Here is a 17,244-nt window from a genome sequence, read left to right as displayed (position 1 = left end):
CCCCGCCCGCCCCGCATAAACACATCCATTCACACACTGCAACATGCATGAGCTCTTTATTATCATTGTCAGGTTTACATCACACGTGATTTATTTCAGCATCTGAGAAACTGTGGAGCACGAAGCTGGATAACTGCTTTAGTGTGTGTTATCAAAGTGTCCACGCACGTGTGTGTGTGTGCATGCACGTCACGTATGAGGAGCACCCGGTGCGACAGCAGGTGAATGATTTTAAAGTCTTTCGTTCAGGTGGATTTCTTCGAGCCGCCCCTGGCCCCCTGCTGCAGGATGATGAACTCCAGGAGGAGCTTGGCGGTCCGACACGGCCTCTCCATCACCACCGAGTGGCCACAGTTCTCCAGCAGGTCCACCCTGCACCCAGGCAGCAGGTCGGCGATCACCGCAGCCCCAGAGACATCCACCACCTGGAGACATGCAGGGTTAGGACGATATGGCCCAACATTATATCAGGATACAAACATTTATACCATTCATCAGTAATTCTCACTGTAAATATAACATTATATTTATTTTAAGTTGAAGGACTGGTTTCTGCTCCTGAGAAAAGGTTGTGGTTTTAAACTCTTGATATTTTTTGATATTGTTCTATGTTTGATTGCCCAGCCCTAATAACTATCATACTTGTGCACTGAAAGTACGAGACTTCTCTCGTCAGACATTAACTGAGCAGATGGAGAAACCTGAGCCACCACCCTCAGGTTACAAGTTGATACACATCCATGTGATTCTTGAGATTAGTTCAGAATCTGAAGCTCGTAGGTAATCACCTCTGTATTTGTATAAGCTTTGCTGAGTCACTGTATCAGTGGAACAGCATCAAGGGTGTAGTAGGAAGACAAACAGTAGTTCTCAGTACCCACATGAGCTGGGCCCTAAAAAACATGGAAGTTGCCTCATTTGTTTTTGTTATAGAATCAACTGTAAGTCCAACATCACCATCTTCTAATGTAACAGGATTTATCTTGAAATGACTATTAAGCAGTACATTGGACAGTTAAATTGTACAATCATTACGTCGAGTAAGTTTGGGAATGTAGCTGGGTCTAATCTTTTGTTTTCATTTGTGTTTGGATTGTGATTTTAAATTTAGCTATGCTCCTTCTATGTTGCAGCAGGCATATGTAACAGTGGTTCGACACAAATGTACCTCATTGTTCAAAAGAGAGGGTGAAAGATCAGTATAATCTTATTAGGCTGTGTTTTGACAGGAAGTGCTGTAAGCCTCTCTCAGAATATGGGCCAGAGTGAGATGACTTCTGTCTCGTGGCCTGGAAATAATGGAGACCTCAAAGCTGTGATGTTCTTCAGAGTAAAAACTGGAGAAAAGAGGCTGAAATAAATAGATTTCAGATTGTACAGACTTTCTTAAAACTGTCCCTAACCATTCATCACTGATGTCTTACTGTGCTGATTCAGTATATCTAGAGCAACGGAAACCGGTGTATTAAAAGGTCAAGCCAATACTGAGGCTACAAATGTACACAGCCCACATGTAGCTGCTGCACCACTTTACATAGTTACCTGGTCTTTTTTGCCCCATATCACTTGTAAAGGTGCAGCGATCAGATGTAGGTGATCGTGTAAGGCGTATCTTGACTCCTCACCAACAATCTCCATAAATACTAATGGAAAAAAAGAAGAAAAAAATGACTGGGAAGTCACATGGATGCTTAAACATTGGAAATCTTAAAATGTCTCATGGCAAAGTGAACTAACCATCCTGGTAAAATGTGTTGTGAGGCTGCCGAACATCTACCAACCCTTGAAGAATCTAAACAATAAAAACACGTTTACACAACCACAAGATGCAGTAACATTTAAAAAGTAAGGGTGAATTTTACTCTGACAGCTTTTTGCTGATCCTAAACACATTGTAACATTATCAAATATGGTGAATGTAAGCTTCTTCCAGCTTCAAGTCTGGACCTGACCTGCTGAGGGATTTTAAAGCGAACATGGGAGCAGAGTCTGAACATGTCCTCCATCTCTTCAGGTGTAGTGGGGATCAGCGGGATATTTAATGTGTAATTGCTGTGCTCCAGGTCCTGCAGGTGATTGTCAAACTTGGTCTCACACGGATGTCTGATACCTGCAGGATAAAACCACAGTTTTCACCCAAATACGGAAACATGAAACAAAAATGTATGCTCCAAAAGAAAAGTGAAATAAATTTGAAGTACATGTACTAGTATATGAGCTAATGCTGCAATGCAATAAAAGTACGCACGTATACTCAAAGCTAACTTACAAGGCCTGTCTTTAGATGAGCCAACAATACAATAAAAGGTACAATAAAATTTTTAAAAACTCATGACTAATCCCTCTTTCAACACTGTTTCAGAATTTGAAATGATCTCACAACTTAACAATTCTATGTGGGCCAAAAACCCAAAAGAGGCCAAAAACCCTGAGAGGAAACACCTGGTCAATAAACACAACCTTAATGTTAAAGGAATTTAAAATGATCAAATTTAATGAAATGACCAAAACCCTGCTGGGTTATACACGCAGTTAGCAGTTTATTAGGTACAGCTAACTAAAACTGCTCTTTTCTAATACAAAAGTCCTGCAATGAATCCTCCTTCGTAAGGGTTATAATGATCCATATTTCAGATGATTTATGGTATTTGTGGTATTGTTGTTTTGCATTAAACAAAGAGATGCTCCTGCAGCTGCCTCTATACTGTAGCCTACATTGACTTCTCTCTGTATCAGCAGGGGGGGGGGTTTCTCTGACAACATGGTATTTCCTCATACCAGGGCAGACGGCTCACCTGGACATTTATATATTATATCACACGTCACATATGTTATATTTCAGACTCAACTGATCTTTCTCATACTGTGTCTTTACACAAACATGATAATGTCTCTGACCTACTTCATTGTTTTTGCGAATAATGTTTAAAAAAATTCTCTTTGGGATTAAATAGTACTCTCTCTCTCTTCTCTCCATCCATCCATCCGTCCATCTGTCTGTCTACTACAAAGCATTATGTTAATGCTATTTAAACTCTTAATCAGATCTAGCTTACAAAAAGGGACACACAACACATCTGACATGAACTTTGCAATTGGACCCTCCACAGACAGGAAGGGTCTAGTGAAAGTTGTTATCTAGTTGAACGATGGGAAAAATAAGGTATAACATTTCAAATTATCGTTTCTTGACACATGCTACAAACTAAAAGTTGGGATCTATCTTGAGTTTAGACCTTGATTCACCTTCAATGCCTCCAGCTTTTAATGAAGTTTTTATAAATATAAATGTTGGGACTACAAGCCCAATCCGAGATAAACCATTTAACATCACTATGACATCATCAGGGTTATTTTCTCAAACTTTCATGCAAATGCGCACACACACACACACACAATCCCACATAAACACACACACATATATTTAAAACCTCGTGGCTTGTCATACAGTGAACATGCAGTCCTTACACACTTACATACACTTTCTACACACAACCACACACACTGTGACTGACCGTCTGGGCAAATGAGAGTCATGCTACAGATTTCTGAGGGGTAGCGAGCTGCGTAAACCCCAGCTACGTTTCCCCCCATGGACGTTCCCACCAGATGGAAAGGTTTTCTGTTCAAGCGAATAGTTTCCACGAACTGAGAAGAACGAGGGACAGAAACACATTTACAGTGATATGATTTAGTGACCTGATGAATACATATATATACACAGTGTTTGATTCAGTAGGTATATGTTTTCTCAATGTACCTGATGGATCCTTCTGACCTGGCCCTGGATCGAATAATCCTCTGTGTTGGTGCGTGTGGTTCCCTCATGGCCAGGCATGTCCACACACACAAGGTGCAGATGTTTTGGTAGATACTAGAGCAGTAGAAGAAACCATGTGATAAAAACTCTAAATCTCATTAGCAACTGAATACGTATTCCTGAAATTTAAACCTGTAATATACTTATCATTTTATCCACCTGGAGAGCAATGGCTTATCATCAGGTTTTAAGTTTATATAGTTGGGATCCTGTTCATAGCCATGTGGTGAATGTTGGGTGAAATATTCACTTCCTTTTAGCTCTGTTTTTGGTCCCCACCAACTCCTTAGCTGCTAAATGTTCTAGTGCATTATAGTCTCTGACTGTGTCTGTCTGCCTGCTGTTGTCAAAAACAGCACTATAGCAGTGAAAGTGAATATTAATGGACCAGACAGCTAAATAATGAGGTATTAAACTCTGAAGAGCCGAGGGGAGCTACACATTTCAGTTACGATTCTATCAGGGTTCATTGTTATGCGCATCTTTCACATAGTTTCAACCTCCTCAAAATGGCAGAACTATAATAATTATGCACAGGGTAAATGAGCCGAGTGGTAGCGTCATGAATCCATAGCAGCAAATGCTGAGTATTTCCCTGACCTTGACCAGAGTGAGCCACGTGTCTTTGTGGGCAGAGAAGCCATGCAGCATCAAAATGGAAGGTCTCATCCCAGGCTTTCCTCTGTAGGAGAAACAGAAGCGATACCCGCCACAGTCTGCGTAGCGAACCTGCAGGCCCAGAGTCCTCCTCCAGTACCTGCGGAGGAGCAGAGACACATCTGAGCTGACACGCAGAGGCACAACTTCACTGCAAATCAAATTTGGGCCAAATGATGACGGGTTTATATGTCATTTTTTGGGTTGCAGTTATATGCTTCATGTTGAGGCAAATTCAGGATTTTCTGGGCTCTTAATAATAAAACTGACCTGACTTGACATTTAGATTCTCACACCATACGCTCAAAAAGGTCACAATAACCTTTTCAAATGACAGGCTCACATTTTTACTAGCCAGTCTTCATGCAATGAAATCATTTCCCAGTAACATTTTTTAACCCACTTGCAGGAGAATTATCGTTTCTTGCATTTCTTTTGTGCTCTGAACAAATATCACCAGTAATAACAAACATACAGTGGAGGACGGGACAACACAATAATTTACATTACCAGTAATAAACTTTGATGAGAGCCGAGGGCCAGAGAAGGAAGGAGGCGATGAAGGCCAGAATGGGAATCGCCAGTGTTGCCCCAGCAATGACGAACAGGTTCGCCACATCTAGATCAGCTGCCATGGCTGCCTCACGTAGAAAGAGCATGAACACATGCAACACACAGCGTGAAGATGAAATGTCAGGGGAGGAGAAAAGTCAGTATCCGACATCCAGACAATGTTTGGTTGAGAATTAAAAGAATAATTTACAGATTATAGACAAACAGGAGACATTTTTTAACAATGTGTATACGCAGTACATTAAATCATTTTACAAGTAATAATAGAGATGCATATTTGTGCACATTTTAATATAACTAAAACATTTTTTTTTTTATCCACAACATGCTGTACAAATTTACTTACCTGATTATTTTTTCCCTCCTTGTTTCTCCTGTCACAGACAAACATGTGGTTCACCTGGGATTCGGATTAGATTAACAGCCGGTAGATTAATTTGATTGCAGGTATCACTGATGTACAGATAGTGTTATTAGTCCATTTATCTTTCAGAAATTTGAAATAAAACTGACCCTTTGGAGTGCAGTTCATCCCGACACATTATGTTTGCTCTGGATAAACCCATTGATTATTACTCATCATCGGGGAAAACTGGGCCAACTAGAGAACTCGATCAATCTTTTAAAGTGAACGTACAGTCCAGACTCTGCTTCTGACCAGGCGCTCTGCGGTCAAACCTGTCAGGAATAACCTTTACATTTGATACATCCCAGGAGATGCAGTATGGAAATAATATCTTTGAACTTATCAAAACAAGAGGAGAATGTTTTGTACAAATATATTATTAGACCTAATAATTAATCAACTATTTGGGAAAATAACCATCAGATTAGTTGGTAATGAGTTGCAGTTTTTGATCTTGGTAAATGTTGCTTCTATCTCTTTGTGACGAAGGCAGTGTTGGTTTCTGAATAGTTCTGTATATGTTTGATGTGTAAAGAGGAGCTCATATTTAGGGAAAACTGTATTTCAGACCAGAATATTATTAGTGAGTGTGACATAATGCTGACGTTGACATACCACTGCAAAAATCTCAAAAGAGCCGCCCGTTGCTACCGACTGGCTCCCAGGCTCCAACTCCTCTGAACTTAAATTTAAATCTTATACCCTCAAATTAAAGAATCTGCCTAATCTATAAATACAGCTATGTATAAGTAGATGAAAGAGCACGGTTTAACTTTGAGTCTCACTGAACTCTTTCTCACCGCTATGTTTCACCCTCTGACTTTAGGATCCCTCCTCCACTAACTGTGCTTTCAGTCTCCACTATTAGTTTGAACGTGTCTCACTCTCTCCTCCACATCGAGCTCAAGCTTGAGGTCCAAAACTTACCACTGGGTGTCATGATGGAGGCAGGCTGTGAGTGAGTGTCCCAGGTTTGTTGCAGTCAGCAGTGAAGAGCAGAGGGCTTCTGGCACAGACCCCTGGTTGCCATGACATGTGCAGGCAGTGAGATGTCATCACGGCTTCCTCAGGTGATGATGGAGGTTTGAGAGAAGTCTGAAGCAGGTGTTGCCAATTGACACATTGAGGAAGTTTCCTTGACTGAGGGGAAGAAACCTTGCTGATGCACCGGTGGAGCCTCACATGAACACACTGCCCTCCAGAGGTGACATTAACTCAGCTGATCCTTTGGATGTTGTTGTGTAATGAATATCAAAATGACTGCTAATGTACAAACCAATGTTTTTTGCAAGTGCTGACCAATTCATTTGATACATGAAGATATATATACTCATAAAAACCTGTAGTGTAACTATGAACAGAAAAATAAGTGAAATAATAATTTAGCATTCTGTATACAGCTGTTTCACAAAAAGCATAATTTCATGTATTTTTTTTATATGCGAACAACAAATAGAAAGACAGAGTTAAGTCTTTTCAACATTTGAGCAACATATTTCAATTTAATAACATAGAGGTCTGCTGAAAGCATCTTAAGCTTTTCCTCATGTTGTGATGTAGGAAATTTGCTGAATTATTCTCAGTATGATAGTGTACGACTTCAGCATTAGTCAGAATGTAAATCAGAGCTATATGAAGCCCAGGATTACACAGTATGTAAATTCCTTCTAATGCAGTGCACGGCTGCCATTCTGCTGCATCTCTGGTCTACTACCAATGACCTACATACAAACTAGAGCAGAACAAATGGACACGACAACTCTGCAGAGAGGCTCGCCTTTCATGGGAATGATTCTCATCCTTATATAGGGGCAGCCCTCGATCTGCTCGCAGGCCACACACCGTGTATCCCCTGGGTTGTATGATCAAGAATCTCAAGTTACTTTGGTCTCTGTCATGATGGTGGGTACGATGACACAGCACAGACAGCAAAGCAGAAGTGATCGAGCCAATAAAGCAACACACAAATGTGGATCAGGTGATGACTGCTCATCCACAGAGACACAGCAATTTCTTCTAAAGCTATGACCTTGAGGACATTGTACAATTGTACATTTTGCAACAGACATCTCATCCTGTTGGGAAATAGACTGCATCGTCCTCCAGAGATTTACTATCAGTGTGGTGGTCGGCCCACTTAGAAGGTGGAACTGCTTTCACTGCTTAACCCTGTAATCTTCCAGTAGAGTTAAAGGCCACCACAGCAGTCACATTAAATTAGAGGATCAAGCTGTGCTTGCGTGATACTATATGTCACACCTCCACTCACTTACAGAGATACTCCATTCATTTACTGTAGCACTTACATAGAGTTGAGGTCTCAAAAGAGACAGATTTCTAAAACAGGACTGTCGAAATTGAAGCAGCAGAGGAAAAGATATCGTCCCTATTAGTCCCTTATATCCTACAATTCTCATCACGCTACTTAGTTGCATAATTCATTAAATGTCTGAAGCATCATGCGGACAAATGGTGCAGAACCACATAAAGGTGTCTTAAGTAAAGGAAGTATCATGTATTTAAAATAAAGATGGATATTTGCAGTCCTGAACTGACTCCATGAAGGAAGTTAATATGAATTCCTTGCTTCTCCAGTCCTCTCATAATGGTTAAATATATACCTATCAGACCAATCTTAGAATAATAAAAAAAAAAAATCTATATTCACATACAGTGTGCACCACAACCATCCAATTAAATATTGTTATGTACAGTAACTAGGGCAGTCATCATGCACTCAATTAGGGGCTGCGTTATTGTGATCATATTTATTATTCTGACAATTACAGAGATGTGTTACATTTAGGGAGGTTCAAACTCCAAAAATATCATCATATATATTCAGAATTAATTAATTGTGTAGAGTCTCTTTACATTCATTAAAGGATAATCCTATAAGTCAAAATAGTAGCCAAAACTGTTTCTTCACATAACAAACATACAAGCGAAGGTATTCATTTCCACGAAAACTCACATTCTTTTATTAACGTCTCTGCAATCTAAAATAGAGCATCTTAATAATCAAACAGTGTTAAGTAGGAGCCCTCCTAATTAATAGTGCAGATATGATGAGGGGGCAAGTTTTTCAGTTTTAGTGCAGACAAAAGTTGATGACAAACATGGATTCACTTGTGTGTGTGCTTGAGCGAGTTGCCCTCAGGTTCTGAAGAGTGCAGCAGCAGTCACTGCCGTTAGAGCCACAGCGACCGCCGGCCCCCAGATCATCCACGCTTTCTGAAACAAGCGGTGACAAAGAAATGGAAACATGAGCCTCACCACATGAAACCGCCCACCCGAGGATTGCCAAAGCTTTGACAGAGGGAGCTTGCAATTGAGATCAATGCAGTGCACAGAGGACGTGAGTTAAAAACGGCTCTTTCAGATAAAGATAAGCCCATTCAAGAGAGAAACAGTTGTTAAGCGTTAAGACATCCAGACAAGACAAACAGATGTCAGATGTTGGAACTGTATGATCAGAGAGGTTAGATTTCTGAGACATTAATTTCCCCAGAGGAAGGCATTCTGGGAAACAAGGAAAACCTGATTAATTCATGCAATGAGCTAAAAGACACTGATGAGAATGAAAGATGTAGGCCGACTTGACAGGAGTGTACCTTACTACCACAATGCACCGAAGCACCAATACAGCAAAGCCAGGAAAAGGCCGATGACTATGGCTTGTGCAGGCAGCAATAGGGATGTCTACAGAAGGGAAGGGATATTATAGTAATCAACTGCAATGGGACATACTTTAGTTGGGCGTTGTAGCTTTATTAATAAACCCTCAGTCAGTAGTCTGTGTCTGTGGTGTTTATACAACTCTCAATGTCTAAAAGCAGTCATCGACAGTGAATGAGTAGAAGGGAGCAGGTGTACTGAGGTTAAAACAACATTTTGTGAATCTAATAAACCTGAAGACATTTTAACAAATAGAACACATGTTCAGTTTACTGTGGTTGCTAAATTAGAAACAAAGCTCATGCTCCCAAAACCAATACGACTACAAAAGATCACATATTTCTACCCTTTGTACAACTCTTCATGTGTTTTTTGTCAAAAAATAATGTGTTTTTTTATGAGAAAAAGATGGCCTTCTCCTTTCTGTTGAGTGTTAGATAATCACTCACCTTTGATCCTTTCTCCTGGAGCTCCTTCATGTTGGCTTTGCACGACTCAAGTTCATCTGTAAGCGACTGAGTCTCCTGCTCAGTCTTCTCATATTTTTCCGTCAGGTCCGACAGCTCAGTTTTAGTCTCCTCGTACTGTACAAAGAAAATCACCAAAAGTATTACTAATTATAGTCGTATTAGAGTTTTAGTAAAAGTTTAACTAAAAAACAACAGTAAATCACTTTATTTTTATACTAGCCTTATTCTAGCAATATAACCAGCAGAAGAACTCTGGTCTGGGTAACTACATCAGTGACAGTCACAGAGAGAAACTGTATTTATCAGCTGTTTCAATATAGGAAATCAGCCCTAACTGGCCCAAAATACCCAGTGACACATAATTAGAATCACTTTTAGGCATATGAAAGAAGGCTTGTCTAATTAGAGAAATAATAATGTCTCCAAGTGTAAACAACTGAATTTCATGGTCAGTAAAAAAAGAGAACAAAATGTCAGGATTAAACGCTACTACAGAGGTCTCCTGTCTTTCTTGTAGTCATGCAAGCGTAGAGCAACATACCCTAAAGGCTGAAATGCCTTCCATTTGGAACTAACGTTGAGAATACTGAGACACTGAAACTGGTGTCAGCTTAACTAGAATATTCATTAATGTATACAGGTAAATAAATTACTAGAGCAACATTGAGGCTCTGCACTAAAGTAGTAGCCAGTGGCCTAGATGGACTTTAAGTAGAAAGTCTTAAAGGGTCCAAAATGCTTTGGATTTCACATGGGCCTGTTTCATACTACTTCAAGGCTTTTGAGCAAGGGTATGATATGGTATAATGTGTTCTGGTTGAGCAGATTGAGCAGTGATTCAACACCTATACAAAAAAAAAAAAAGAGAAAAGTAACAGTTTAAAGTGTCAGTTCTAAAATCTTACTGTAGAATAAATATATTTTCAAAAAAATATTTTTAACATTTAATCTTGGGGCAAAGTTCAAAGAAAAAACATTAAATTACTGTAACAGCTTGTTTGTATTTTTACTATAGTGAATCAGAAACTGAAATTGTAAACAAAAAAGTACACAATTTAACTTCATTTTATGGTTCCGTGTCGGTAGAGTCCAACTTTATTGGCTCTCAAAACGAAAACCTTACACCCCGTAACTGAGAGTGCATGTGGGAAGTTTCATAAATACTTTAACACCTTGTCAACATCGGTAGCTTTACTGTGTAAAGAAGCATGGTCAGCAGAAGCTGCAGTCCTCTGGCAGTGTATAAGCTGCCACACTGCTACTGTGTGCTCAGGATTGTTTTGACCTAACTCACAGATCTATACACAATCATGTGCTTGCATGTTCAAATGGAATAAAATAAGACTCAAGGCCTAAAACATCCCTTGGGGCTTCATGTATGTGTGATAGTGCAGGTGAAGTGTGAGTCATTCTGTCTCCAGTCAGTGGCAGGATTGAAATATGAAACTGAAAGGCATCCAGGCACGGACAGCGACAACAGTAAGGGTCAGGTTCGAGGCTGAAATAATCTCACACAGCCTAACCAGTGTGAGATGCTCACTCAGGTGGATGTCTTTTTATTTTGAGAGCATACCTCTCTCTGCAGAGCCTTGTTGCTACTGTCTGCCTCATCCAGTTGGGTTTGCCACTTGGTACTATCCTGCTGGTGCTGGAGCTGCAGGGCTGCCAGCCTCTTCTCCAACTCCTGCTGGGATCTCTCTAGGGCTTTGAGGTTGTTGCTCAGTTCAGCATTCTGAGCACGGGAACTGTGAGAAACAAAACAACACCGAGTTCAATAGGTGGAGGATGACAAACAGCAAAGTGTTTGGTATACTGTATAGCAAAGGAGCAGAGTTAAGCAAATGAGACACAAATGTGGAGGGTGCAGCTGAATTTGTGGTTATACTGCTCACTGACCTGGCAAGGTCCTTCTCCAGCTGCTGCTGTTTATGCAGCACTGCCTCTTTCTCAGAGTGCAGTACTGCACAGTCACTCTGCAGGTTGGTCTTCTCTTTCAGGCTGGACTTGGAGAGTTCCTCCTTCTCAGCCCTGAGGGAAGCACATTCATTTTGCAGACTAATCTTCTCCTTCTGGTGCTTATTCACCATGTCCTGTTTCTCTGATCGCAGGACAGAGCATTCCTTCTGAAGCCCATTACACTCCACCTGCATGGACTGCAGCTCACTGGCTGTGAACAAAAAGGGGGGTTATGTAATGGTGCATTCTTTGAGCAGATGCTCTTTTGTTAATTAACATAAAGATAAATTATCTTGAACAGGCTAGTGCATATGAGCTTGAAGGTAAGTCTCTTCAAGCTAGAAACAAAACAGACATTTTAAATCATGTGCCCTTTGAGCACGTCTCGAGTACAAAGTGTCAAGATTTCATGTAACAAACTTAAGTTTATAATTTGAAAACAGCTACAACCCCACAGTCTAATCTCATTTACAACTACCATGTTATAACATTTTTAAATATTTAGAAAAACCTCAATAGTATCTTTCATTTATGTATGACTAAATTAAATAACATCATAATAACAATTATTGTGTGAGTCATACAATAGTATAAATATGTGTATTTGCACCATGGAGTAGTACCTTGTATCTCTGCAGTTTTCTGCCACTGCTTGCTCTGCTGCTGAAGGTCACGCTGCAGGTTTTCAATCTCATGCTCATATTTACTGGCAGTCTGACGCCACTTGTCCAGATCCTTCGAGGCGGTTGCCAGGTTAGTCTGGATAGCAGTGACGTCACGGTCCCTCTCAGCAGTGGCTGACTCCAGGGCACGTTTCAGGGACTTCACCTCATCACGTGCACTTTTTAGCTCATCACGTGAGCTGGAGGAAACATCCATCTGCCCCTTGAGAACGCCCATTTCATCCTGGAGCTGGCGCAGCTGGCCTGTTCCGTACCAGGGACAGTAGTTAAATTAGTAGTGTTGACGTTTTCATGTGGACAAGATAATAGCCCAATTTAGCCACCAAAGATAAAACTACAAGCAGATAAAATACCTTGAAGATGTTTTATCTGTTTTGCAGACTCATCAGCTTGTTGTTTATTTTCTTTTCTCTCTCCATCCAAGATACCTGCAAAATATAACTGCATTACTTTCATGCATTTGATGGGTTGCTATGTGTATGTGTGTTAACAGGGTATATTTAGCATCAAATATTTATAATGTTACCTTTTAGTTCCATGCATTTGTGTCTCTCAGTGTTAGCAAGCTCCTGAGAATCTCGAAGATCATCATTTAAATGCTTGATCATTTTTTCTGAGTCACCAGAGGATCCCATGTTGGACCTGGTCAAGTCATCTGAGAAAGAGAAGGAGAACAAAAAATACAACAAGATCGATTCTGCTAACATGAGAGTAGCTGTAAGAGCAAGGCTTCATATTTTCCTGCACTGGAGCACATACAGAAATATTAGAAAGTAAAGTTTAAACTATACTTATACATCAGGTTATATGGCAAAACAACATTAAAACAACTAAACGTTTCTCCATGTTCATTCTGCCTCAGTCCCAATTCTTTTCATCACGGCTGGCATACTAGATGATTTCCCAAGATATTAAAATGGGCCTATTACATAAACTAATTGCCGACCCAGGAATAGACACAACTATATTATCTGCATTTTCTATCCCAGCTATTTTGTCAGTTAACCTAGCGACATGAGTCTCTGGCACGTCTACAGTGCCTTTCAGCAGTATGTTGCTGCAAACAATACACAAAGGGAATGGACTGGCCAAGACTGCCAGGGGTTTGTTGTGTTTCCTAGAGGAAGAAACAAACTCCACAAATACTTGGGCTTTGCGAATGCCCAGTAGATTGATCCCCTAATCTGCCGTGGCTCGGAAAAGAGATGACCTCATCTCATACCGAGCATTTGGCAGGGGCGAAAACAAGTGTCGGGACAGGTCAAGCATGTGCACCATAAAAGGACACATGAGTGTACTGAGGCTGCTGAGAATTTCTGCATTTGTTCTGACAACTGTGATTGCATTGTCTCAGCACTCACGTGTTGCATTGTAGTGCCACAAGATGGCTTTGATAAATAACCCTTAAAATGTATGGGTATGAAGTGACTGATGGAGACTGGTGGCACCCTCTGACTCGAGCACATGACCACCCTGCTGTGTGCCAGACAAAGGATGGGCGGGCAGTGTTGTATCCGGCATGTGTGTGTATGAGGTCTGTGTGTCCCTTCTTGCATGCATATGTATGAGTGAGAGTCAGAATGCGAGTGGGCTCCCAGTAAGTTCAACTGTTTGAGTCCAGTTTGTGTGAAAGATGAAAGTCCTCTGAAGACAGCACGAGGGAGAAAGAGTAACTCCGTCGAGGGCACCCAACGTGTTATCTTTAGTAACATTAGTAATTATAGCCATTATGTCTACGGATCAGAGGATGACATCTGACAAAGTAATAATGGGATTAGACTTGGGGTAAAAATACCTCTCTGACTGGTTGGGGGATATTGAGCAGCATCACCCTGCCTCAAGTGATGACAGAAAAGAATTCTAGGGGAAAGTCTTTTTTTAGCTCAAGCGCTGAAGGCTACAGCCATCATGGTCTATCTTTCCCCGCTGCCGGTTTCCTCCCCAATGAATGTGACAGCATTCTTTCACCGAATCAGAGGGTTAGTGCCGCTCGACCACTGAAAGCCTCCAGTATTCAGTGAATCTATAAAACTGTTAATCCTAACTGCCAGAAGGTGATATTTACAGCCACAACATGTGCTGTATGTGACCGAAACAGAAAAACATCGCATTATACTGAAATGACTGAGCTATTGTTGTTGCGAGGACAGTTCGCTTTGTGCCTCCTATAAGCTGTGCAGTGTAGCATTACAAATGCATCTATCATGCAAAATGTATTCGTTCAGTAACATGCTTGCAGATATGGTCTCACACGGTTGATTTTTTATGTTCTCCGTGTTGCACCCATTCCTCCATTACCCCCTGGATTTTATTTTAGTCCGTCTCCCTAAATGTCAGAGCAGGAGACATATTAGTCAGAGGATGTGCCCTCTGTGCAAAGAGACTCCATCTTCTGATTTGCTGTTGACACTGGAGAAATCAGCCTCTAAAACAAGGCCATCCACAGCACTGTACGCTCTAAAGCATACCAACTGTCCCTGATGGTCCAGACACAAATTTTAACTGTGACTCATGCTTTTTTTTAAACCCTCATCTTGTCTGATAGAAAGATATGCTGCGTCAGGGAAGAGATATTTGATTTGAAGAGCAAAACAACACCAAACATTACCAAGTTTTAACTTTATAACAATAATTGCTGTCCATTTTAGAGAGAAAAAACAAAAAACTGGTTTACCTTTAATTAGTGATACGTTATTTAGGGGATCACTGAACTCTTTGTCGTCCATTTGTTTGCTCTGTAAGAAAAAGTATTGTGAATAGATACACATTCATATATATCTAAAAACACATTTTAGATGTTTTAAAAAAATATATAGGTTATTATCATAACTATACCAATTAAAACCATTATTGCTGCTTTTATGGTTAAAGATTTGTTTAAATTTTGTTTTGTTAAGATGAACACAAAACTGCATGATCATCCACGAAGACATCACAAGTACTTCAGAAAGAGGCATCTGCATGGCTGTTGAGAAATGTCTTTTTGAGGACAAGGTCACAGAAAATGTGCTGATACACAACAAGAATCAAACTTAGCATGAGATATTACCTTAAGTGATCCAGGAGCTACAGTATTCTGTGTGCTGAGGCTACAGCAGTCCCTGACATGAAGAACACTTCACCAACTATCTGATTTTTTCAGATGCGAAATGGAGCAGTCCAAGCAATGAAGGGAGGGGGGTGGGCACAGAGGGGATGACAAGCACTGTGTACAAGACCTCCCCTGCTATAGTTGGCCTGAAGCCAGTAAGGACAAAGAGCTGGTTGAAGTGAATGGACAAATATTTGGAGTGGGGCTCAAATGCTACACTAAAAGTAAATCAGATGAATATCCTCAAAAACAAACCCCCCCTTAGTTTGTGGCTGAAGTCCCCAGCCCCTAAACACTAGGTCATGTATCCGAATAGGGCATCTCGGAAGCTGCAGCTGCATACTGACACAGAGAGGTTTTGTTCAGGGAGCTGCTCTCTGGCCACTTGGTACTGTTGTAAAAACCGACAGGATGATGAAACAGACGAGGGACTGCTGGTGTGAGAGTGTGCGTCATGTGTACTGCCTCCACCTCCTCTTTTGTTTTGCCCTCTAGGTCCCTCTATTCTCACTTTAAATTCATGAAGTATTGCCTTCAGGGTTAAATCCGCGTGTCATTCTGAAGAGGGGAATTATGTAACTAATACAGGATATGTACTGTTAGGCTAATTTATAAAGGGACTATAAAATACCAGCTTCAACATGCTCTGAAATGATTCTAAGGCTGGGGTAAAAATCAAGATAATGAAAAAAGGGGCTTGTATTGAAAAGCTTTTAGGACTGAAACAAAAGGATTATTTTCCTTTACAATTAATCTGCTGATTATTTCCTCAATTAAACATTAGATCTGTAAAGTGAATAAAGATGGGTTAGCAATCAGAAAATAGTAATAAATCAATTGCCTCTTCCTTGCAACTCTAATATCATGTCAAAGTGTCTCAATAGCCCAACCAATGCTGTATTTCTAGGGCTAATGCCAAGTAAGAGATGAACAGTGCCCCTGCAGGGGGAACTTCAAATATATTCAGTGGAAAATCAGACTTTTAAATTTAAATATTGTAAATGCAGCCACCAGAGCGATGCAAAATGCAAGCCCTGATCACAAGAGTTTGGTATGAATACGTTCCCATGACTCAAATAATATTAATAACATTTATATTTAATATTAAATAAGTATTTATAATATGACATAGAGGCAGATGGGTTAAGATGCTAACACATAACCTTCCAATGACAAGATATGAAGTTTCCTCAGGGGGCTGCCAACTCTCACGCTATTAAAACAGATCTCACAGTCTCATGCCACACATGCCTTTTCTTATGCTAACTTTTCTTGCTCTACTCTGATAAGTTTATGATTTTTTAGAGAAGGAACAGGCGAGTGCACAAATACAAATCATTGTGATGCATGTTCTGGTGAAACAGCCAATGACTTCTATGGTTGAACAACTATCTCAGGGAATATCCAATTATTCGAAATTGCCATTGTTAATTTGGGGCAAAAAAACAAACAAAACAATTCATGCTAAAGAGGTTACCTCAGGACTAAAAGTGTGAAATTTAACATTCAGGAACATATTGTAATGGGTCTGGATTTTGCTGTGTGGCTCCTATAGACTTCTGAAGCCTGAGACTTTAACCTTAGTTGGGCAAGTTAGTAATGGAGCAAAGGTTCAAGATGTTGAGTTGCAAATCATTGACATTTTCAGGCAATAATAAACCCTCTACTCTTTTTTCTGAAAAAAATACCATCTTCATAAAGCCCCACAATGAAGGTTATTGTAATATTTTAAAAACCCAGCAGCAGTTAAGGTGACTAAGATTATTCACAGGTCTTCTCTAAAAAGTGCAAACCTATTTAATATCGGTGGGTTTAAAACACACTTCGGTTGACTTGAATTCAGCAAAGATCTACATGAAAACAAATGCAATCTAATGCAACATGCTATAGATCCTCCCTTCAAGAAGATT

General features: G+C 40.3%; 2 protein-coding genes across 5 annotated transcripts; both read right to left on the bottom strand.

Moving 5' to 3' along the window:
* Positions 1 to 37: 37 nt before the first annotated feature.
* Positions 38 to 6,706, bottom strand: abhd6b (abhydrolase domain containing 6, acylglycerol lipase b). 2 transcript variants are annotated; one of them, XM_034591780.1, is made up of 10 exons: positions 6,384 to 6,706; positions 5,397 to 5,503; positions 4,988 to 5,114; positions 4,421 to 4,577; positions 3,761 to 3,874; positions 3,516 to 3,648; positions 1,953 to 2,110; positions 1,738 to 1,792; positions 1,543 to 1,643; positions 38 to 425 (listed from the first exon to the last, which is right to left on the bottom strand). In XM_034591780.1, the coding sequence occupies exons 3-10, from the start codon at positions 5,110 to 5,112 to the stop codon at positions 246 to 248; spliced, it is 1,023 nt and encodes a 340-aa protein (XP_034447671.1). In that variant the 5' UTR covers positions 5,113 to 5,114; positions 5,397 to 5,503; positions 6,384 to 6,706; the 3' UTR covers positions 38 to 245. The 2 variants fall into 2 exon arrangements, with proteins under 2 accessions (XP_034447671.1, XP_034447672.1); XM_034591781.1 differs by having other exon boundaries at positions 5,397 to 5,424.
* A 1,495-nt stretch (positions 6,707 to 8,201) lies between these two features.
* slmapb (sarcolemma associated protein b) lies at positions 8,202 to 15,509 on the bottom strand. Of its 3 annotated transcripts, none has more exons than XM_034591776.1 (11): positions 15,293 to 15,508; positions 14,918 to 14,978; positions 12,770 to 12,898; positions 12,597 to 12,671; positions 12,184 to 12,486; positions 11,731 to 11,771; positions 11,501 to 11,676; positions 11,178 to 11,349; positions 9,584 to 9,718; positions 9,071 to 9,158; positions 8,202 to 8,690 (listed from the first exon to the last, which is right to left on the bottom strand). In XM_034591776.1, the coding sequence occupies exons 2-10, from the start codon at positions 14,967 to 14,969 to the stop codon at positions 9,075 to 9,077; spliced, it is 1,167 nt and encodes a 388-aa protein (XP_034447667.1). In that variant the 5' UTR covers positions 14,970 to 14,978; positions 15,293 to 15,508; the 3' UTR covers positions 8,202 to 8,690; positions 9,071 to 9,074. The 3 variants fall into 3 exon arrangements, with proteins under 3 accessions (XP_034447667.1, XP_034447666.1, XP_034447668.1); XM_034591775.1 differs by having other exon boundaries at positions 11,501 to 11,670; positions 11,725 to 11,771; positions 15,293 to 15,502; XM_034591777.1 differs by lacking the exon at positions 9,071 to 9,158 and having other exon boundaries at positions 11,501 to 11,670; positions 11,725 to 11,771; positions 15,293 to 15,509.
* Between the last annotated feature and the right edge of the window lie 1,735 nt (positions 15,510 to 17,244).

Source organism: Hippoglossus hippoglossus, chromosome 7 (genome assembly GCF_009819705.1).
Source record: "Hippoglossus hippoglossus isolate fHipHip1 chromosome 7, fHipHip1.pri, whole genome shotgun sequence".
Taxonomy (NCBI): Eukaryota; Metazoa; Chordata; class Actinopteri; order Pleuronectiformes; family Pleuronectidae; genus Hippoglossus; species Hippoglossus hippoglossus.
Note: the sequence above shows the minus strand (reverse complement) of the source record. Positions and strands in the feature narration are given on the sequence as shown.

Bases quoted from the DNA above. Each gene is read 5' to 3' on its own strand.
- slmapb (XM_034591776.1), bottom strand. From the start codon at position 14,969: ATGGACGACAAAGAGTTCAGTGATCCCCTAAATAACGTATCACTAATT. The intron at 12,899-14,917 runs GTAAACCAGTTT...TCTCTTTCTCAG, and splicing joins TAACGTATCACTAATTAAAG to ATGACTTGACCAGGTCCAAC. The intron at 11,677-11,730 runs CAGAAGGAATGC...GTGAATAAGCAC, and splicing joins AGGTGGAGTGTAATGGGCTT to CAGAAGGAGAAGATTAGTCT.
- abhd6b (XM_034591780.1), bottom strand. From the start codon at position 5,112: ATGGCAGCTGATCTAGATGTGGCGAACCTGTTCGTCATTGCTGGGGCA. The intron at 3,649-3,760 runs GTACATTGAGAA...CGTTCTTCTCAG, and splicing joins AGGTCAGAAGGATCCATCAG to TTCGTGGAAACTATTCGCTT. The intron at 1,793-1,952 runs GTCAGGTCCAGA...TTTATTGTTTAG, and splicing joins GCTTTAAAATCCCTCAGCAG to ATTCTTCAAGGGTTGGTAGA.